The sequence below is a fragment of the Hesperophylax consimilis genome, chromosome 8 (genome assembly GCF_061612785.1).
Source record: "Hesperophylax consimilis isolate HC1 chromosome 8, BYU_Hcon_1.0, whole genome shotgun sequence".
Taxonomy (NCBI): domain Eukaryota; kingdom Metazoa; phylum Arthropoda; class Insecta; order Trichoptera; family Limnephilidae; genus Hesperophylax; species Hesperophylax consimilis.
Genome location: NC_142843.1, coordinates 10,142,238 through 10,162,043, shown reverse-complemented (window position 1 = coordinate 10,162,043; position 19,806 = coordinate 10,142,238). Strand labels below are relative to the sequence as shown.

General features: G+C 35.0%; 1 protein-coding gene across 1 annotated transcript in view; it reads left to right on the top strand.

The window, feature by feature from the left end:
• The first annotated feature begins 327 nt into the window (after positions 1-327).
• LOC149421551 (uncharacterized) overlaps positions 328-19,806 on the top strand; it is a 42,013-nt gene continuing 22,534 nt past the window's right edge. Inside the window, exons 1-11 of the mRNA XM_089634863.1 lie at positions 328-419; positions 1,012-1,064; positions 1,373-1,541; positions 5,043-5,225; positions 5,576-5,828; positions 7,489-7,629; positions 8,321-8,532; positions 10,450-10,703; positions 11,378-11,558; positions 12,023-12,259; positions 18,128-18,326. Of these exons, the coding sequence (XP_089490989.1) occupies positions 387-419; positions 1,012-1,064; positions 1,373-1,541; positions 5,043-5,225; positions 5,576-5,828; positions 7,489-7,629; positions 8,321-8,532; positions 10,450-10,703; positions 11,378-11,558; positions 12,023-12,259; positions 18,128-18,326 (1,915 nt within the window). The 5' untranslated portion in view covers positions 328-386. The remainder of the gene's footprint in view (positions 420-1,011; positions 1,065-1,372; positions 1,542-5,042; positions 5,226-5,575; positions 5,829-7,488; positions 7,630-8,320; positions 8,533-10,449; positions 10,704-11,377; positions 11,559-12,022; positions 12,260-18,127; positions 18,327-19,806) is intronic.

The following is a 19,806-nucleotide window of genomic DNA, read 5'->3' as shown; positions in this document are numbered from 1 at the left end:
GAAAATGGTATCCAGGATAATAATTATAAGATCGTTAATAACGCGAATTTTTATGCGAAGTTCGTCAATTTTATGCAAAATACCTACGTTAATTTTGGCATTTTTACGCGAAATGCGCATTTTTCACGCGATATTCTGATATTATAAGAATGTAGGTACGTTCTAAATATTGTATTGTTCTGAAAATGTTTCTGAAAATTCATATTTTTTAGTTAACATGAAACCAACCGAACCGGTATATCTATGCCTACGGGAAAGTAGCGAGGTAGCGAGAAATCATTTGGAAGTTTGTAACACCTTGTGTCATTTTCTATTTCCAGAAAATGGGTTGAGAACAAACAGATCAGAATAGTTTATGAAAACGGAGAAGCTTGCTTGTTGTGAATATGGCAGCGCGCTCGTTTATTGGGACCTGGGAAGTAAGAAAATGTCATAACTTCCGTATTCACATTTTGAATTCACATTATCTTACCGTAGAAGAAATTCCTACGCAAAATCAGCTTTTTAGTGCATTTTTATGTTCCTCATGAGAAAAATAAATCGCGTTTGACAGATACATTAATCTGACAGTTGGATTGGGTGGTGTGATCTTTATTATGTATTGAACGCCCACACGTAATCTCAAATAATAATACGCCGACTTTCATAACATTTGCTGGAAACTGATTAACGAATTCTTTGTTTTATTTGCACAAAAAGGACGGCATATCATACGTAATTTAATTATATGAGTCTGAAATGTTTATTAACGGAACAAATAATAGTTAAAGTTAGAATACACGATTTTTTTTTAAATTTTTACCCACCATCAGAGTGGTTTATTTATGCCCACCATTATCGTTTTAACGTTATGTACGCAAATAACGTATTTTTATACAATATTCCCCTGACATTTCACAACACTAATCAATAGTGTTTTAATGTCAACTATACATACTTCCTTTTATTTGAACATTGTTTCGTCACTTCTTACATTCCTTGTATGAATTACAACAATTTATTTTATTCTAGGTGGAGTCGTGCGTAATTCAAGGAAACTGTGATCTCAAATCTGGACTCGAAGGGTGAGAAATTTGCCATAATAGAATAAGACGCTATGCCAACTTGGTTTTATTTATAATTTCGTAGATCCCATAAGATCGTTGGTTAAATATATTTAAAAACAATTCGTATCAGTTTAATAGCAATGAGGAGCATCTACTTCAGTCTCCGGAGAAGCAAAATAAGGCATTATATTAGCTAATTCGTTCAAATTAATACATGGATAATAACACAAGAAAATACTCTATAATTATTTAAACTATTCCTCAAAATTTATTAGGTTTTTTTAAATAAAATATGTGTAAAACATTTCTGGTTTCTTGTTTTACAGCACCAAGTTTGTGTTGGATGATACGGGAGACGTAACATGGTGTCCGGAAAATGAAGATTCTGCCGCCATCCCGTTATTCTCATGTGAAACCTACGAAATCTACAGTACCAATCTCCATGGAGTTATCATAAGATTTGGTGCTTATGCTGAACACATCATCGAATTCAGGGTAAGTTTAGTAATGGCTTTTATTTAGATTTCAATTTTACATGATTAAAACATTCCCCCTAAACGTGAATGTCATCTACTCATCTGCCACAATAAAGAACTAAGATGCGAATTCTCCGAAATAGAGCAATGGGAATAATACTTAGGCGATTTTCAAAAGTTACTGTAAATGTTAAAGGAACTAAATTGGCTAATAGTGAAACAGATGCTGACCTTGAATGCGATGATATTTATACATAAAATAATAAACAACCTACTACCAAAATACTTTTCAAACATCTCCTGCATCTATTGGTGTTTACAACTCCCAATATCTGCATGTGTCTCCTGAGATGGCAGTGTTCCGTTAGTAGTCCTTCCAGTTCCCTCAGCGAGTTTCTGTCCATATCGAATAGTTTCTGGGTTCGTCTAGGGTCTGGTCCTTTTATGAGTACTTAGGATTGTCTCATTCCAGGTGCCCTCTCCCATTCTTTGGGGTGCTGGGATTTGACCCACCTATCAATGTGTAATTTTGTGTGGCAAGCTGCTACTCCTACGGCCGTCACGGATCCTACAAGTGGTGCTTTCGCCCCTTTCCTTGCTAGTTCGTCAGCCTCCTTGTTGCCCTCAATACCTTTATGACCTGGTACCCAGATTAGGGTTATTTTATTGATGGTAGCGAGTTCTGTAAGAACAGTCCTGCATTCCATCACCAGTCTAGAGTCGCATCGGTTACTTCCCAGTGCCATTACGGCTGCCTGGCTATAAGAACATATGCTTATGTTTTTATTCCTTTACGTATATTCTCGTGTGCGCAGGCCAAGATGGCTTTCATCTCAGCTTGCACCGCCCCTCAATTTATATTGAATCTAAGGTGTTTTTTCGTTTGAATTCGGACCTGCCTATTTCGTATGGAAATTCCTATACAAAAATTAAGCCCCTAATCGAATGGAAAAAAATCAGACCATTTGTGATGTTTTTAACACTGACATCTCGCGGTGAGTTATCAAAGTACCCTTTTTTACCGAACAAAAATTTGAATGTCGTAGGTAACTCTCCAACGCTTCCACCAATATGGCCGTAGTTCTATATCGTTCCATTCAAATTGTCACTGGTGTGGGCGTGTCTGATTTTGGCCTTTAAGTTTCAAAATTAATAATTCCTAAGCAGGTGAGGGGTGGTTGAAAAGAGACCGCTTAAAAAAAATATTAACTAATTTTTTGCTATTATTAAAGAAAAAAAAATTTCCGAAAATCACGTCGGTCGGTTTCGGCAAACGTTTAAACGTTTATGAAATATTTCTCAAATTGCGAAACAGAATTTTTGTGTTTTTCGATACATTTATCGTTATGAATAATGATTTATTCGCAAAAATAGTAGCGGCGTTCATGAATTCTAAAGATGGACAATTGATTGATGTCATTTTCAGAAAAATAATTTTTAAAAAGACGATTTAAAAAAAAAAGTTTATATTTTTAATTGGTTTAAAAAGTTTAGTGCTAATCTGAACCACTATATAGGGCTTTTTGTAGATCTCGCGGCTCAGCCAATCACAGGCTGACCGTAGGGATGTGTAAACCGTAAAATAAAAGAGACAATAAAATCTTTGTAGGTACTTACTTTGGAACTTCTTCTATTTAATATCGATAATGCTTTTGAACGAAATAAAATGAGGTTTGATTATAATAAGTTTTTTTCTTAATAATAATTTTTTATGGCCATTTTAGTGAAAAAATACATCAATAGGCTTCACGCAAATTTATAAATTATACCAGGAGGGCAGAAGTTTGTAGCGGTATTAGTGGGTTCAAACAATGATTTGTTTTTGTAAAATAAACATTTTTTTGATTAAAAGTTTTTGTATTTTGCATGTTTATAATAATGATTAAATTTAGGAGGTGGGCATGGGTACCGTCGCCCCGGGAACCATTCATATATAGTATGATGCCTTTATTTTTTAACAAGTAAGTACCTAATTGCATTTTGTATATATTTTTTCGGTAATTTTTTTTATGAAATTAAATTATGTTTGAAATGACAATTTTTTTCCTCCATAATGATAATTTTTATAAAGCCATTTCTGCGAAAAATTACCTCGAGGACGCTGTAATCTACCAGGAGCACAGAAGTTTGGGAAAGTAATTTTACTATCAAAATTAATTATTTAATTGAATTTTTTTTTTAAATATTAATTTTTTTTAATTAAAAGTTTTTTCATTTTGCGTGTTTATAAAGCAAAGTTTTTACCAAAATAAAACTGAAAGCTTTCGATCAGCAGAAAGTGTACTGAATAAAGCGGTAAACTCCCTGGAACTTGTCAAGAGTGTCAGTGACAAAAGTTGGAACCGTACATATGATATGGGTATCAAACTACGCGTCTCAACCTACACAACCCGAATGGCTCGGTGAAAAAATGATCAGTAATAATCCTTGGCACTTTTTTTTCTCCAAATATTAATTTCTTTATTTAAATTTTGTAGTCACACATTCCTTGCTTCATTTACATTCAAACATCAAATCGCTTAGCACTTTTACCAATTAGTTCATCGCATGACCTTAAGTCTGCTTTAGTTTTTATTTTAATTTAACTGTCTTTAAAAGCCTACAAATTGTTAGTTGTTATCATTTTTATTTATTTATTTTTAATTATTATTTTTATTTATTTTATTTTATTTTTAGTATTTTATTATTTTTTTTTTTTACATTTTGTTAATTTAAATTGCCGTCGACTGTGGAAGTGGAGATTTCTGAAATTATGGATACGACTGTCTGAAAAGGTGCGTTTTAAGTTTAGACCTAAATTCTGTCGAGTCTGCGATCATTCTCAAATCATGCGACAGTCCATTCCAGGCTTTAGGTCCTGACACGGCGAAAGCACGCTCACCGAACTTAGTATCTGGTTTCTGGTACTTTATCTGAGTAGTGCTCTCAATGTCGGGGCACTGACAGCATTCATCGCAATTCAGACATGAGTGTATTCGAATAGAGGCACCGTCATGAAGCTGACCTGTAACAAAGAGGTTGAACAGGAACAAAGATGGTCCTAATATGCTTCCTTGTGGTATACCATAGTTAGTAGAGCACTGGTTGCTATGTATGTTATTTATTTTAACTTGTTGCTTGCGTCCATTTTTGGTAGCTTTTAAATAAGTTAAGTTCTTTGCCCGTAATATTGATTTTTTCAAGTTTATGTATTAATTTGCGGTGGGATATTGTACCAAAGGCTTTAACTCCTGGAAAAACAGCAAGCTTCAGACTCTCATCTCTTCTCAGAACGTGTCCAAAGTATTGGAAGACACGTCTCAGACATATTGAGGGCCTGTCTTTGATTTCGTTGCAGAATTATTGTGTTAATGTGTCAAACTGCCGAAGTTGTCCTATCTTTTTATTTTCTAGTGTCTTGATAGTTGATGATTCAATTCCATGTAGAAACGTAGATACAATTCTGAATTTTGCTAAGCTAGATCTTTGGGGATTACATTGTGGGGAAGATTTATAGTGAAATGTTATTTTCTTTTAACAGGCCGAACCATCTGAGCCCGTGGACAGTGTACTCCTCTCGTGCGATGGATGGTGTGTTCTCCACTGTGTCAGGATTGTGTGCGATGAAACTGAAAACTGCCCCAACGAGGAGTTCAGCCTGCTTCCAGCTGTGGAAGAAGGGTTCTTCTCCGATATGGTCATCGAGGCCCAAGATCATAAACAGGTGAATACGATCACATACTTTTCAGAGTGGCAGATACTACCAGTATTGCTTTAGTGAGAAACCATCATTCAGAATCGAACCATTGCTGACAAGATCTGAATAGCCAGGTACTTTTCAACCTTCCTCTGTCCTCCTCCTTCCCTATGTTTTTCAATCTCACAACATTCTCCAAATTGAGATTTCCATAGTACCACTAGTTCCAGGTGGCTGGGACTTTAGGATTGTACTGTTTTTGCTTTTACATTATATTAGAATGACTTTTGCAAAAATCATCTCCATTATTAGGACCGATTTGTCCTGGGGGACGGATCCAAATACAAATTTATCCACTCCTTCTTTTTCCTTTCCAGTTTCACGTGCATTCGAGCATTCTGGGCCTACTCGGGACCGATATGTCCTGGGTGACGGATCCACCTCCTTTCTCCGGCCTGCCCGAAGGAGTTGTAGGCTCCATCCTCCACTGGCTGTATGCCGAGTGCCTGCCCAATGCTATGACGGAAGAACTGGCTGTTCAGGTCATCGAGGCCGTCAAGGAGTACCCGTGCATGTCCAAGCTCGTGGCTGACTGTAATGAATACCTTAAAAATATGGCCTTAAAACAACGTAAGTCTAACTAAATCTTACCTATTATGTCACAAATTCCAATATGTACAAATTAGTTTAGATAATTTATTGTTGTCTTTATTAGGGTTGTGATTCTACAGTTCGAGCTTAGCCTGTGTGCTTCTGATATCTTTTAACCTTGTGTGGGACTACTTTATTTCCTCCCACATGTGGCAACACTAACTTGAATTAATCCGCCACTAGACGCAAGCGGGCACGAGAAGAGAAATCTTCATTCCGGTTTCAACCTTCGATCCTACCGCCACTCTCTCTACTTTGTCTGCCACCGTCTCCGCGTTCTGTAAAATTGTAATATTCGTCCTCGAATAAATTTAATTAATACCGCAGACACTCATTTCAATCTCCCATCTCCTGAACACAATTTACGGTTCGGGCAGGCACCGTAAATTACAAATACACACATACACACATCGCTGCCACACTTGTAACACCATGATAATATATATAAAAACAGCACAGTGGTTAAAATTGATATTTTATCATCTTTAAGTACAGCGTTTCTCAACGGCTAATACTTAGCAAATTCTCAAACCAATACATAGTAGTTTCACCAGAGTACAGATTTCTACTATAGGTGCTAAGTAACTTACTTCCACACATTTGGTACATTTTGAATTGTTTATAATATTAAAGGTATAAAATATATAGAAAGAATTTAGTTTGTATATGTATAAAACTATTTATTATTTTTTTAATGATAAACTAATGTTCAGAAGACAAGGTTTTTATGCATAGCACAAAGTAAAACAAATTATTATAAGCATTAATTACTCACCTAAAATATCCATACAACAAAAAAAAAATTGAAAATATCTCCCGAGTAAAAATAAATGCCGCTGATGGGAATCGAACCCGCACCTTCTGATGTCCGGTCAGGTGCTCTGAACCACTGCGCTACGTATGGATATTTCAGGCGAGTAATTAATGCTTATAATAATTTGGCGGAAACAAATAATTCATCCTCAATATTTTGAAGCATAACTTGCAAAAAGTTTTCGAAAATAATTTAATCAGCGCCATCTATGGAAGAGCAGATTATGAATTCTTTGAATGAAAGTATGTCCTTTGTTAGATTTGTAGAGCCATAGGAATCATCTACCAGCCAGACACGGTAACCAGGCTGTAGTATTTATGCGATGTCCACACCACTGTAACGGGAACGGCGAGCCGGCGTAGAACGCCCTTTGATTCGCATCTGGCTCGCGAGTTACATACACTGTACGCACATTTATTTTTGGCAATGGTCAGTTCGCAGATGTGTATGGGGCTTTAGACAAAAAAAGAACAAGTTCTCCACACCGCATAAGCATGTACAACGGACACAGTATGAGCAAACTGGAAGCCGAAGAATTTGAAGCCGTTTTCTTATTTTGACAAAAAATTTGTTTGGTGGATCTGAATTTTTTTTGCCACTTCTTTAACAGGGAGAGAGCTTGTGAATAAGTGTATTTGCGTTGAGCAAATCATTAGTTTAAACAATGTTGGTGAAATGGAATTGATTAATCCTTTGCTATTTTTTCTGCCAGGGGTAAAATTTTATTAACATAGCATTTGCTATTTTGGTTGATGAATGTATTGATTTTTAATTGTACATTGATAATTAAATGAAGTTTTTCTGACATTATGCATTTTGTTACAGAAATAGTTGACTTAGTAAGTGATATGCATGCGTGCGCCAACCAAATAGTAGAGTACTTCAATACCCCGGGAGAGTGCTTGGGCTGCCAGCCGGCCAAGCTGTGCTTAGTTGTTAAGCAATCTGTTAGAGAAACTGCAGTAGGTATGTATCACCTTTATACACCATGTTTCACGCTCATGCCACCAAACCTATTCCAAGACCTTCAAAACAAGAGAAAGGTCAATGTCTACGGTTGATTTTGAAAAACTTTGTGTAAAGCATGGGAAATGCCGGGGGACTTCACCTAGTGTTAATATAAAAAATGTATTCATGTATTCCCACAAACAGTTCTCCAACTTGTCGTGGAAGGAAATTATAAATAATTGATTCTTTGTGATAAATCAGGGATTTATTAATACTTCGCGTATTACAATGGTGACTCGATAGTCGACCTAACTAGAAGCTGGCTAATTGAGATCAGAGATACTAAGTTTGTCTGGGAGCATTCTAACCGGTCCTGGCGACTACTGGCTACTAGCTGCCATCTTGCGGACTTCCACGCAACTCTATGCACTGCCCTCTATGAGGGCATCTGTGAAGCTCTTACTTCCCAACACTTTTGTACTTACAAATCATCAGAAATACAAACTAAAACGTTAACAAATTTGAGTTGCAAAAAATCTTTTTTGCCACTGTGAAATCTTTTGTAGACGAAATACTAATTCAGCCAATACACGGGAAAAAGAAGAAAGAAGTTTTATTTCCATAGCTATCTGCTTTCACAAATAATTTTAATTATAATTAGTTTTGTATTATTTCTAAACTTTTTACGGTTGTTTATTATTTATTTCAGCTATAATAAAACTGTTACTCCTTTGCGAGTTGTTTACGAAGAGGAAGGGAGAGCTGTCCAGAGAGGAGAGGCACGAGATAATCAGATACGCGCGCTCTCGACTGCCTATTTTCATGTCCCAACTGCGAAGGCTCTTGGAGTATTTGAATATTACCTTTAACTCTATGACGCATGCCCAGAGGCATGAAGTAGCTACCTATATCGTTCCAGAGGTAAGATTTCAAATGTTTATAACTAATAACAATTGTTTCCTGCTTTTCTCGGGATATGAGGCACTAAATCTCATAATCTTATATATGTATTCTCTCTGTACATAAATCTGTACCTATTATTATTTATATAAAGACGAGTATCCGTGGCGGACGGCGCGGATTTGTTTTTTATATAAGTGATGAAATTTTGCATACTTGACCTTCAAAAAACAAGGAAGGTCATTGTCTAGATTCATAAAACCACCCCATCCCTTAACCTATTAACCGGGGAGTTCAGTTTTGAATTACGCAGCATACAACGGGAGCGAACTCCTTCACTAGGACGTATCAGTACGTCACGCCCGGTGGACGTAATTTCATATTTTTATTTTTTTTTATTTATGCATAAAAAAAAGTGAAAAAATCGAATTAAAAAAAACAATTATAAAGATTACAAAAAATATAAAAAAGGTTATAATTACAGAACAATAAATAAAAGCACACAGATAAAAGAGAAACATTGAGTTTAAAAAATTAAAATATGTAAAAATTAAAAACTCAATTTCCGTGTGATATGCTCGGAAATATACGTCCCGCTTGTTCCAGGGGGCAACATATATTTCAAGGACGTATTCATACGTCCTACCCGTACCCGATACTGTTTACGTTTGACATATTTATACGTCCCGCCCGGTTAACAGGTTAACCACTCGGAACATTAGAACGTCAAAAGACGTAAATATGATAATAGCGGTCAAGACATTAGTACGTCTTTTCACGTAAGCGCGCGAGATTTTACAAAAATCGATTTATTTCCATCACTAGTATACGGATTGCCATGATTTAAAAAACAGAGTATCGATAATGAATAACGCTACGCGTCTGCATTCAAAAATATCTATGGAATCTAGAGGTGCATTTTCTGAGTCGATTGAATCTGTCAGCTTGTTCGTTCGTAATTTATTGCGTTTTTAAATAATTTATTAAAAATATTTTAGTTCGGACGGTTAATATTTTGAGGTGACCAATAGTTTTTAATTATATTTCTTCAATATATAAAGTGTTATTTCTTTATGATACTCAGAAAAAAGTACATTTTTCACAGCTTTGAAATAATGGTCAGCGATTTTTACATATTTTTGACGTTTTCAGAAAATGTATATTTAGAAACGCAAATATTTACGTATAACAAAACAATACGATAGTGAATTTCATAATCTTTCCAAAACATTTTTTAGAATGAGGCTACGTTTCCCAAAACGTGAGTTATGGAGCTTTTAACAAAACTCGTGAATAACACAAAAATTTCCGCGTTTTGACAGTTCGCAAAGGGACACAAAGTAAATAAAAGTCCTTTTCTGAGAGGTTAAAGCAGAATTTTGATTCTTCTTGATAAAATTTTGCACACTTGACGTTCAAAATAAGAGGAAAATAATTATTGTCTACATCTGATTCCTCAAAAACTCTGCATTGCCCGAGCAACGTCGGGGACTTGAGCTACAATATTATATAAAGAAGGGTGTCTGTGGTGGCGTGACTTTGTATTTTATACAAATCTACGAATTTATTCCGAGATTGATGAAATTTTACACACTTCACCTTCAAAACAGGAGGAAGGTGACTGCCTACAGAAGACTTCGAAAAACCACCCACACCCCCCTTTCCCACCCCTTAGCAGAATTTTACACAATTTATTCAAAATACCAGAGAAATTACTGTCTTCATCTGAGTTTGAAAAACTCTGCGTAAAGCCCAGGCACAACATCGGGGACTAGAAAATAATATAGTTGAAACCATTGGTGAAAGACGTTAATAATGGGGTGATAAAATTCAAACAAACAACACAATATTATAAAAAGTAAATAATTGAAACAAAAACTAAATTATGTTATTATGAAAAATACATGTAAGTAATGAATTAATTTTGTTTCTTTCCAGATAGAGGCAATACTTAGCATGATCTCTGCTCTGATATTTGAGGTTAAGATAGCTCTGGAACAGATAATGCAAGCGCTCTCACCTGCTGATGGAGGAGAATCCTCTACTCCTGCGAGCAGCGGAAGACCGAGTACTGCTGCTGACGATGCTTTGGGCAAATCACTGAGGGATGTCTTCAGGATAAGAGAACTGTCGAAGCTCAAGAACTTCCACAAGAAGGTGGCGTTCAGTCTGATGCATTTGTTCTATAAAAAGTAAGTAAGGATTATGTTACAACACACAATCTTTACAAAAAAGTCCAACCATTTTCTTTTACAGTATTTTTCTTGATTTCCTTTAAGCTTTAACTTATTCTTCAAAGCATACTCGATGTGTATACAATACAGGCATGTATTGAACTCTTTTTCAATGTGTATATAATAACAGGGATGTGTTGAACTCTTTTTCAATGTTTATATAATAACAGAGATGTGTTGAACTCTTTTTCAATGTGTATACAATAACAGGCATGTATTGAACTCTTTTTCAATGTGTTCACAATAACAGACATGTATTGAACCCTTGTTCTATGTGTATACAATAACAGGCATGTATTGAATTCTTTTTCAACAACATTCTCTTATAAATCAGTATTGATTTTAGTTTTATTACATTAATTCAGGGGTTTTTTACATTCACACAGGAGACCCTAAGGAAAATTATTTCCTCATGGCCTAACAACGGCAAATCGTTCCACAAACAAAATCATGACATTGATATTACCACATAACTGAATGGTACCTACCCCACTCGATTACTTTTACATGCATGCCTAAGTACCTCCCAATTGGAAATAGTGCTTACCTGTCAAATGGTATATCCACACATAATATCATTATTATTACAGATTACCAAATTCTTATTTGTTTTTATCTTCATTGTTTTCCAGGGAAAGTTTTGCCGGCATGACAGACAGCAATAGGGTACGCTCAGTATCACGCAACTTGGACCAGCTGATCGAAGAGTTGCCGGTATTTTTTCACCGATTGGAAGAGGTCACCACTGCTATGGACGACAGGCTGCAATGGAGAGAATTCAAGTTCTGTTTCAGGGTAGCAACAAGCAAAGTTGTAAGTACAAAGAACAACACAATTCAAAATTAGCTATTTTTTGGGAAACAGTTTGAACATTTTTAATTATTCTTATAATATCGTGAAACAATATTGACACTTACTGCTGTCTCACGGCAACTTTTTATAGTTTGAGTATGTTCTTCTATCAGTAAAAAGCACAAGTGGAAATGGTTAGTTTTGACGAAATAATTCAGATGTGGATATTTTTTTTGTTGAAAAAAGTGATATATTTATGTCTGTGTGTATTCAAATAGACTGGTGTCGTAGGACGTTTTTTCGTCCACCCGGCCCATTGCAAAACTTCTGATGGGCGCACAAACAGTCGGACGGGTGTTATTTAAAATCAGTTTTCTTTCCAGTCAGTGTAGATCTCCATTCTTAGAAATTGATATTTAGCTAAAATTAAATCCTCGAATAAATCGATAAATAAAAAAAACAAAGAAAAAACATTATTATTTCAGTCTGGCATTCTCAACAAGTTGGTCCTGCACCGCGACACGCTCCACGAGGTGATTGTTCGGATGTGCTCCCTGGTGCAGCGGGAGGCCTTCACCCAGGGCCTGGTGAGTCTGGGCCTGCTCAGCTCCGCAGCCCAGGTCACCACCGAGCCGGCGGAGGCTGCCCAGGACCAGGTACCCTCTGAGCCGGAGAAAAACAACCCACAGCAGAAGCACCAGCAAAAACCACATGGATTTAAGGTTGGTATATCATTTAACCCTTTTCATTTGTACGGAATAAGTAGAGCCATTGTATCTATACATATATTCATTTTTGGGATTTCTACAGTTTACATTGTATCAGTTTATACATGTAGTATATAGCCAAAATAAAATTAACTGTGGATTTCCTCTTTGTGACTCTAATAAGGCAACATATAAAAAACATAAACATGATGGAATTATGAAAATTATATATATAAAACAAAAAAACGCTCATGACAAGTAAGAAAAACATTTATTTTATGAAGGTTATTCTGGTGGTAATTGAAGATGTCACATTAAGATAAGATATCGTATGATGAAAATAAGACAGAATATAACCTAAGGGGAACGTATAACGATTGCGCAGCCTTTTTCATACAATATTTAAATTTGTATTTGAGGCCAAAATACCCATGCAAACTGAATAATTATTTTTTTTAAATATTGAAGACAATATTAGTGATTTTTAAACGCAAATCTGAAACAGAAAAATCAGAAAAGGAAACGGTCACATCTGGGACTCGAACCCAGGACCCTTGTCTTTCCGGGACAATGCTCTACCAACTGCGCGAAGTATGATACAGTTAAAAGTGACCGATGAGGATAGGGTCCCATTAGCGCAGTTGGTAGAGCATTGTCCCGGAAAGACAAGGGTCCTGGGTTCGAGTCCCAGATGTGACCGTTTCCTTTTCTGATTTTTCTGTTTCAGATTTGCGTTTAAAAATCACTAATATTGTCTTCAATATTTAAATATTATAATTTGAGGTTTTACTCAATAAGTTATTCCGAAAAATAATAATTCATTTTCTAGACTTGCAGAAAAAGTCAATAGATGTCGCACATTAAAAATAAAAACAATAAGATAGGTTTATCTATAAGACGCTGTCTAGGATTGCATTTAGTTCGGGTTGAATCTTGCGATCATACATAAAGATAGTTGCCAATAAAAATGTGCGGTGAAAAAAATGAAGACAACGTTGGTAGTTCTTATTCGAAGTATGATACAGTTAAAAGTGACCGATGAGGATAGGGTCCCATTAGCGCAGTTGGTAGAGCATTGTCCCGGAAAGACAAGGGTCCTGGGTTCGAGTCCCAGATGTGACCGTTTCCTTTTCTGATTTTTCTGTTTCAGATTTGCGTTTAAAAATCACTAATATTGTCTTCAATATTTAAATATTATAATTTGAGGTTTTACTCAATAAGTTATTCCGAAAAATAATAATTCATTTTCTAGACTTGCAGAAAAAGTCAATAGATGTCGCACATTAAAAATAAAAACAATAAGATAGGTTTATCTATAAGACGCTGTCTAGGATTGCATTTAGTTCGGGTTGAATCTTGCGATCATACATAAAGATAGTTGCCAATAAAAATGTGCGGTGAAAAAAATGAAGACAACGTTGGTAGTTCTTATTCGAAGTATGATACAGTTAAAAGTGACCGATGAGGATAGGGTCCCATTAGCGCAGTTGGTAGAGCATTGTCCCGGAAAGACAAGGGTCCTGGGTTCGAGTCCCAGATGTGACCGTTTCCTTTTCTGATTTTTCTGTTTCAGATTTGCGTTTAAAAATCACTAATATTGTCTTCAATATTTAAATATTATAATTTGAGGTTTTACTCAATAAGTTATTCCGAAAAATAATTATTTTTTTAATCAAAGGATGTAGCAAAAATATGGTACAAATATGTGATACTTTATTTATTTGTCTTTCAAATTATTAAATATGGGCAACCAAAGAAATCGATTTTTTACAATTTTGGGCATGTTTAGCAATTATTTGGGACTTAAAAAATAATCTTACCTTTTTTACTATAGTGATATATAAAATTTTAAAAATATCAATTTAAAAAAAAAACTGTTTTGATCGGTTTAAATTTAATTTTCATACAACCGATTTATGTTGAAACATAAATTTTAAATTCTGACACAAAAAATGCCTTTTGTATGATGTTTTATATTTTAATTTATATTTCATTGTATTTATATAGTAGGATTGAAAACAGAGGCGGCTCGTGACAGAATTTGCCAGCAGTGCATTTCACAAATAATGGTAACATGTAAAATAGGAAAATAAAGTGATTTAAAGGGAACTACATACCCAGTACAAATAATTAATTTGTAGAGAAAATCCATTCGCCGCTCTTTCATTTGAGAAAATTCTTCAATTACAAGATTATTAAAGTCTGGTATAGACGAGATCAAACTTTTTTCGAAGCTCATCATTGATAAAGCATTGAGACGATCTTGGGACATAGTATTCCTCAGAAATGTTTTTACACATTTCAACGTAGAAAAACACCTTTCGCACTCGACAGTTGTCATCGGAATAGTACAAATTATTTTTAACAGTTTCACTATTTCACTAAAACACTCCACCAAGTTACACTTGTAAAATAATTGTAAAATTGATATTGCTCCGTCAGCATTCGCAAAATCATCTCTAGAGTAAAGGACACGTAATTCATTTTGAAGTTTCACTTTATCCAAAAAATCGTACACACTCGTAGTCACTTTAAACTCTTCCTCCGGGAAATTATTTTTGTACACAGGGAACATTTCAGTAAAAAATAATTTTGCTGCTAGCAAATGCTGCGTGAATTTGAAACGGTCAGTAATTCCGGCTGTTATAAGATCGCAAACTTCTGCACATAATGCAGAAAAAGGTCGTTCTAGTCGTATCCTTTTTGCTGGTGGCTCCACTCTTCTATCCAAAGAATTCCTAACGTTTTGAATGCACTTTTCAAAGTTTTCAATGAACGATTTTACTTGGATAGTATCAATTGACCGTCCTTGCAATTGTTTGAAAAGTACTTCACAGTGTGGTAATACATCATTAAAAAAAGAAAGCCAAAAATTGAACTCTTCGTCGTTTAGATAATGTAATAGCATTTCAGCTTGATTTAGAGTATTAGTATCTGTTGTCAATGAATTTGTTATATTTTCCATGCACTGTATTAATGAGAGTCTGTGACCGAATATAGTAGAAACAGTTAGAATATTATAGCTCCATCGTGTTTGGGGGACTGATTCTATTTTTTTGGACACAATTTCATTTAAAATAGCGATGCGTTTTGCTGAGCGCGAAAAAAAAAATGGAAAACTATGTAAATGTGCAAAAAAATTTTTCACATGTATATTTTTCGAAACAGATTTTTCAAGAATTAAGTTAAGTTGATGTGCATAACAATGGGTAAAATGTGCGTATGGATAGACCTCTCTTACTTTTGCCTGGACTCCATTTAAATGTCCACTCATGACACTCGCCCCGTCATAACTTTGTGCAATAAATTTATGTTTGATGTTTTCCTTGTTCTTGTTAAATTGATGTACTTCAGTCAAAATGACTTGGCTTAATCCTGATGCACTTTGGTCTCTGGGCGTTAGGTATTTCCAGAACCGTTCATATATTACTCCTTTCATTTCGTATCGTACAATTAAAACCATCTGGGTTGATATAGAGACGTCAGTGGTCTCATCGGCTTGGATCGAAAAAAAATTGGCTTCCGAAATCTCTTGCAAAATTTTCTCTTGACAATCACGTAATATTGCGTCCAATAAGTCATTTTGAATGGTCTTAGAAACGCCTTTAAATACATTTGATTTTTCAAGATGATCCTTCATATAATCAATTTCAGCTACAAAATCTATCAGACCACGAAACACTCCCCTATTGGTAGAATCTTCAGATTCGTTATGTCCTCTTAAAGCTAGTTCAAATGCGCCACAAAATCTAACACAGTCTATAATTCTGGACAAAATCAATCTGTTTTGGCGAACTTTCTCATTAAATTGTTTAACAGATTCGCGAAAACCAACATCAAGTTGTTTAAAAATACAAAAATAACAAAAAAAACAACAAAAAACATCAAGTTGTAATCGTATATCAACTCGTCCCAACAAACTAAATTGTAATACGTTATTTATGTGTGCTTGGGACAATGAGTGTTTATTTACTTTTCAGTAAAATGAGCAATATCATTTACACCACTTTCACTCCACGATTTATCACCTCCGAAAATTGTACACGGAAAACAAAAAAATGTGTTTAAACGCCTGGTAATTATTTACCTACGACTACCGTTTTTAATTATAAACAATACCGCATTTAAAAATAAACAATCATTTGATTCATCTTAATGACAATAAACAACAACTTTTTGCATTTAGGATTTTGAAAAATATTGAATGCTTTCGAGTAAAGTTATTTTTTAAATGCTCTATTCACAGTTTTTTCCTTAACCTTACAAACTTGTATTATGTTCAGCAATGGTTTGGGAGGGCCATTATTTTTCAAAAACAAATTATTTTCAAATGAACTTCTGTTACTTTTGATAAAATCAATGTTAACCGCAATGTTTTCATTAGCACTCATTTTTAAAAAGCTTTTTGCAGAGCAAAACTCGCAAAAACCGTTAAAACGTCGCGTCAATCGCCAATACTGAATACTGTCAAGTTTGCAGATATGTAGATCGCGCCGGTAACGCTAGAATATTATAACATTGTTAATTAGTTCGAAATCTGTCAATCCTAACTAATGAATTCCAAACGTTTTAAGTAAGTTTAAGGTATTTGATATAGATCAGGATGTTTCGGCGCATGCGCCGATAATGCACCGACCATCTTCTATCTCCACTGCTCTAACACATCAACAGCCGTTATGGGTCTCTATCTGTCTCGCTCATTTCACGGTTCCGGCCTCTAGAGACAGTGCCTATAGAAGGTACATGGCATGTCTCGGCAAAGCGAAAGATGCACGGGTTGATATATTACATTGTTTTTCGCATGCGCGGGAGTCTAGTACAAACTTTGATTGGTAAGAATATTAAAATGATCTGGCGGGAATTCTTCGTGAGTGGATATACGAATTTACATTTCTGACGTATATCGATGTTTGGCAGTGCAGTGCACAAATGCACTAAGGCAGGGACCGCCTCTGGTTGAAAAAGATTGTTTTTTTAATAATTAACATTATCTCAAAAAAAAATTGTTAGTCACCTATACTTGACCAAACTAAAATATTATTTAGTTTAAATAAAATTGCATTATTTGTAAAAGCTCTATGGGCGTTTAAATTAAATAAATATGTAAATAAAAGTGAAATATGAGGAATTCTCATCTTGCAGATGTCTTGTTGGATTAAAATACTTTGTCTCACATCAAATTCACTTGCGAACCTTAAATGCCGTATTTGCCACTATTGACACAATGCAAAATCAAATGTCGTAATCAAATTGTAAAGCTTTCAAAAAAACACTTATTTTGACACATTTTCAAAGACGTAAGGCCAGAGGAGCCACAGTTTGAAAAATAAATACACGGAGTGATAGCCAAACAGCACATGTCAGAACATAAACTATCCAAATGTTATTATTAATGTTTTTACAGTGCTCAAATTCAACTCAAAATAAATAGGAACATTTCTGTTTATGAAATTAATTATACACGGCTTTTGCAATTCTGAGAGCAATTTACTAAAAATTCCAGTAACCTTTTACACTTCCACTGGTAAAAGTTTCTAATGCAAACACTATCTGCAAATAGCCCAACATCAAAAACCCAAACCTGAAATAATGGAAGTTAACCTCAATTCTACATCCACCACGAACCATAAATTACTATTCTACTTTGCACCTTTTCAGATACTTACAAATCAGGGGTATACTATATCGAGGCAACTCCGAAATCAGCGTCAACGTCAGCGTAAACCAATTTTATTACATGTACCTACTCTCATGTACTCTACAAACATATAATATGCGTTGTGACATACATGGGTGAGGAAATAAAGGCATGGTTTTGTGTGTATCCCGAAATCTAATTTTGAATATTTCATTACTTTGAATGCGTTGTTCTTTTTATTTCAGCTGAACTTAGTAGACACACTAATGAAGCCACCAGCCATTAGCAACAGTAACCTCTCCAAGGCTGCCGGGAGACTACTGAAATCAGAGAGATTCGCAGACATGGTCTTTGAAATCCCCATTCAGACTCCCGTCCAGAATTGTACAAAGTCAGGCGTCGAAAATTCTATCACTTCCAAGTTTTTACCTTCCAAAGTGCTTTGTAAGTACATTATATTTATATTTTACCCTTGAGCACTAAACTCGTGCTAAAAGCCTTATAGCATTACTCATTCATGACACCCACGAAGACATGTCGAATCCGACTGAAGCGATCGATTCGGACTCGGGACCGATTTGTGGTACCAAGTAAGGGGCAGGGCTGGACGGAGGCGTTACGTATATATCTGGCACTAAACTTGTCACATGCATAGACAGAAAATGTCAAGTACAGTTGTCCATGACAACAATATTCTGATGGCGTGTTATGTTTCAATTTTAGTTGAATATGTAATTGAATGATTTGTATAATGTTGTTTTCATGAAAAAATCAATCAATCTCAAGGGCGCTTTATTAACCTTTCCTTATCTGTGGTGTGTATTTACTACACATTGCTTCTAATATCTTTAATAACTCTATAAATATAATAAATTCTGGGTGCAGATTTTAAGTATTCCTCCGTTATACATTTATGCACTGAATTAAAAAATAATATTGTACGTAGTTTTCAAATTCAATTAAAAATCAGAGATTTTTGTCAAAAATCGGGAACAAATACACCAATACAATCAACCGTGTGATACCAATACGCGAAAAGTGTGGGAGGAAATGACACGCTATGGACGTCCCGCTTTAATTCGCTATGCAGGTACATGAGACATCCACACGTCTGCAGTTATATTTTGATTTAGTCCATCGATACCTACGACCGCACAGCTGTGTTTGTGCCAGCCGCCAGCCGCTAGCCAGTCGGCCGCGAACCGTTGTTGGATGTGGACCCCTCGCAAGTTTCTTTAGCATCTGCCGATGGTTTTTTCATGGTTTCAGCAATTAAATTACAATTATTATCACTTTTGATATAAAATACAATAAACATAATCGATTAGCCATGAATATTAATATTTTTCCGATATTAAAACGCTTATTTTGAGATGTGTATTGACTACACAGCACCGGAACGCGTGGATTTTTTTAGCACAGTAAGGGAAAGGTTAATGTTAGGTAATCCGATTTTTTATTTTATTTTTTTTTTTTTTTATTATCAATATAAAGTTTCTTTTACAGGTTTTTTTTTTCGATGTCTGTCTCACTAGGATAAACCTGTGTCGAGACAGACGTATTTGATACATTAAAAATGTTTACATATTTTTTGATACATTAAATATTTCACTACATTAAATGACATTGTGAAAAAGATAGAAAATAATAAATAATAATAATAAATGATACATTTGTTAATCAGCATCTAGTTGGAGTACATACTTATGTAGGGATTTTTATAAAAAAATTTATCATGGATCTGTCTTGGCTGATGATCCAAGATTTGATGTCTGTTTTATATTTCAGAAAAAATTCGTTCAGTCTAATGGCTAGTGGGAGAGCATTATATAGCCTTGTTGCAAAATATCTAAAATTTCTCTGGCCAAAAGTTGTTTTAGCGAAAGGGATTTGTAAGAAATTATGTCCTTTTGTTCTAGTATCA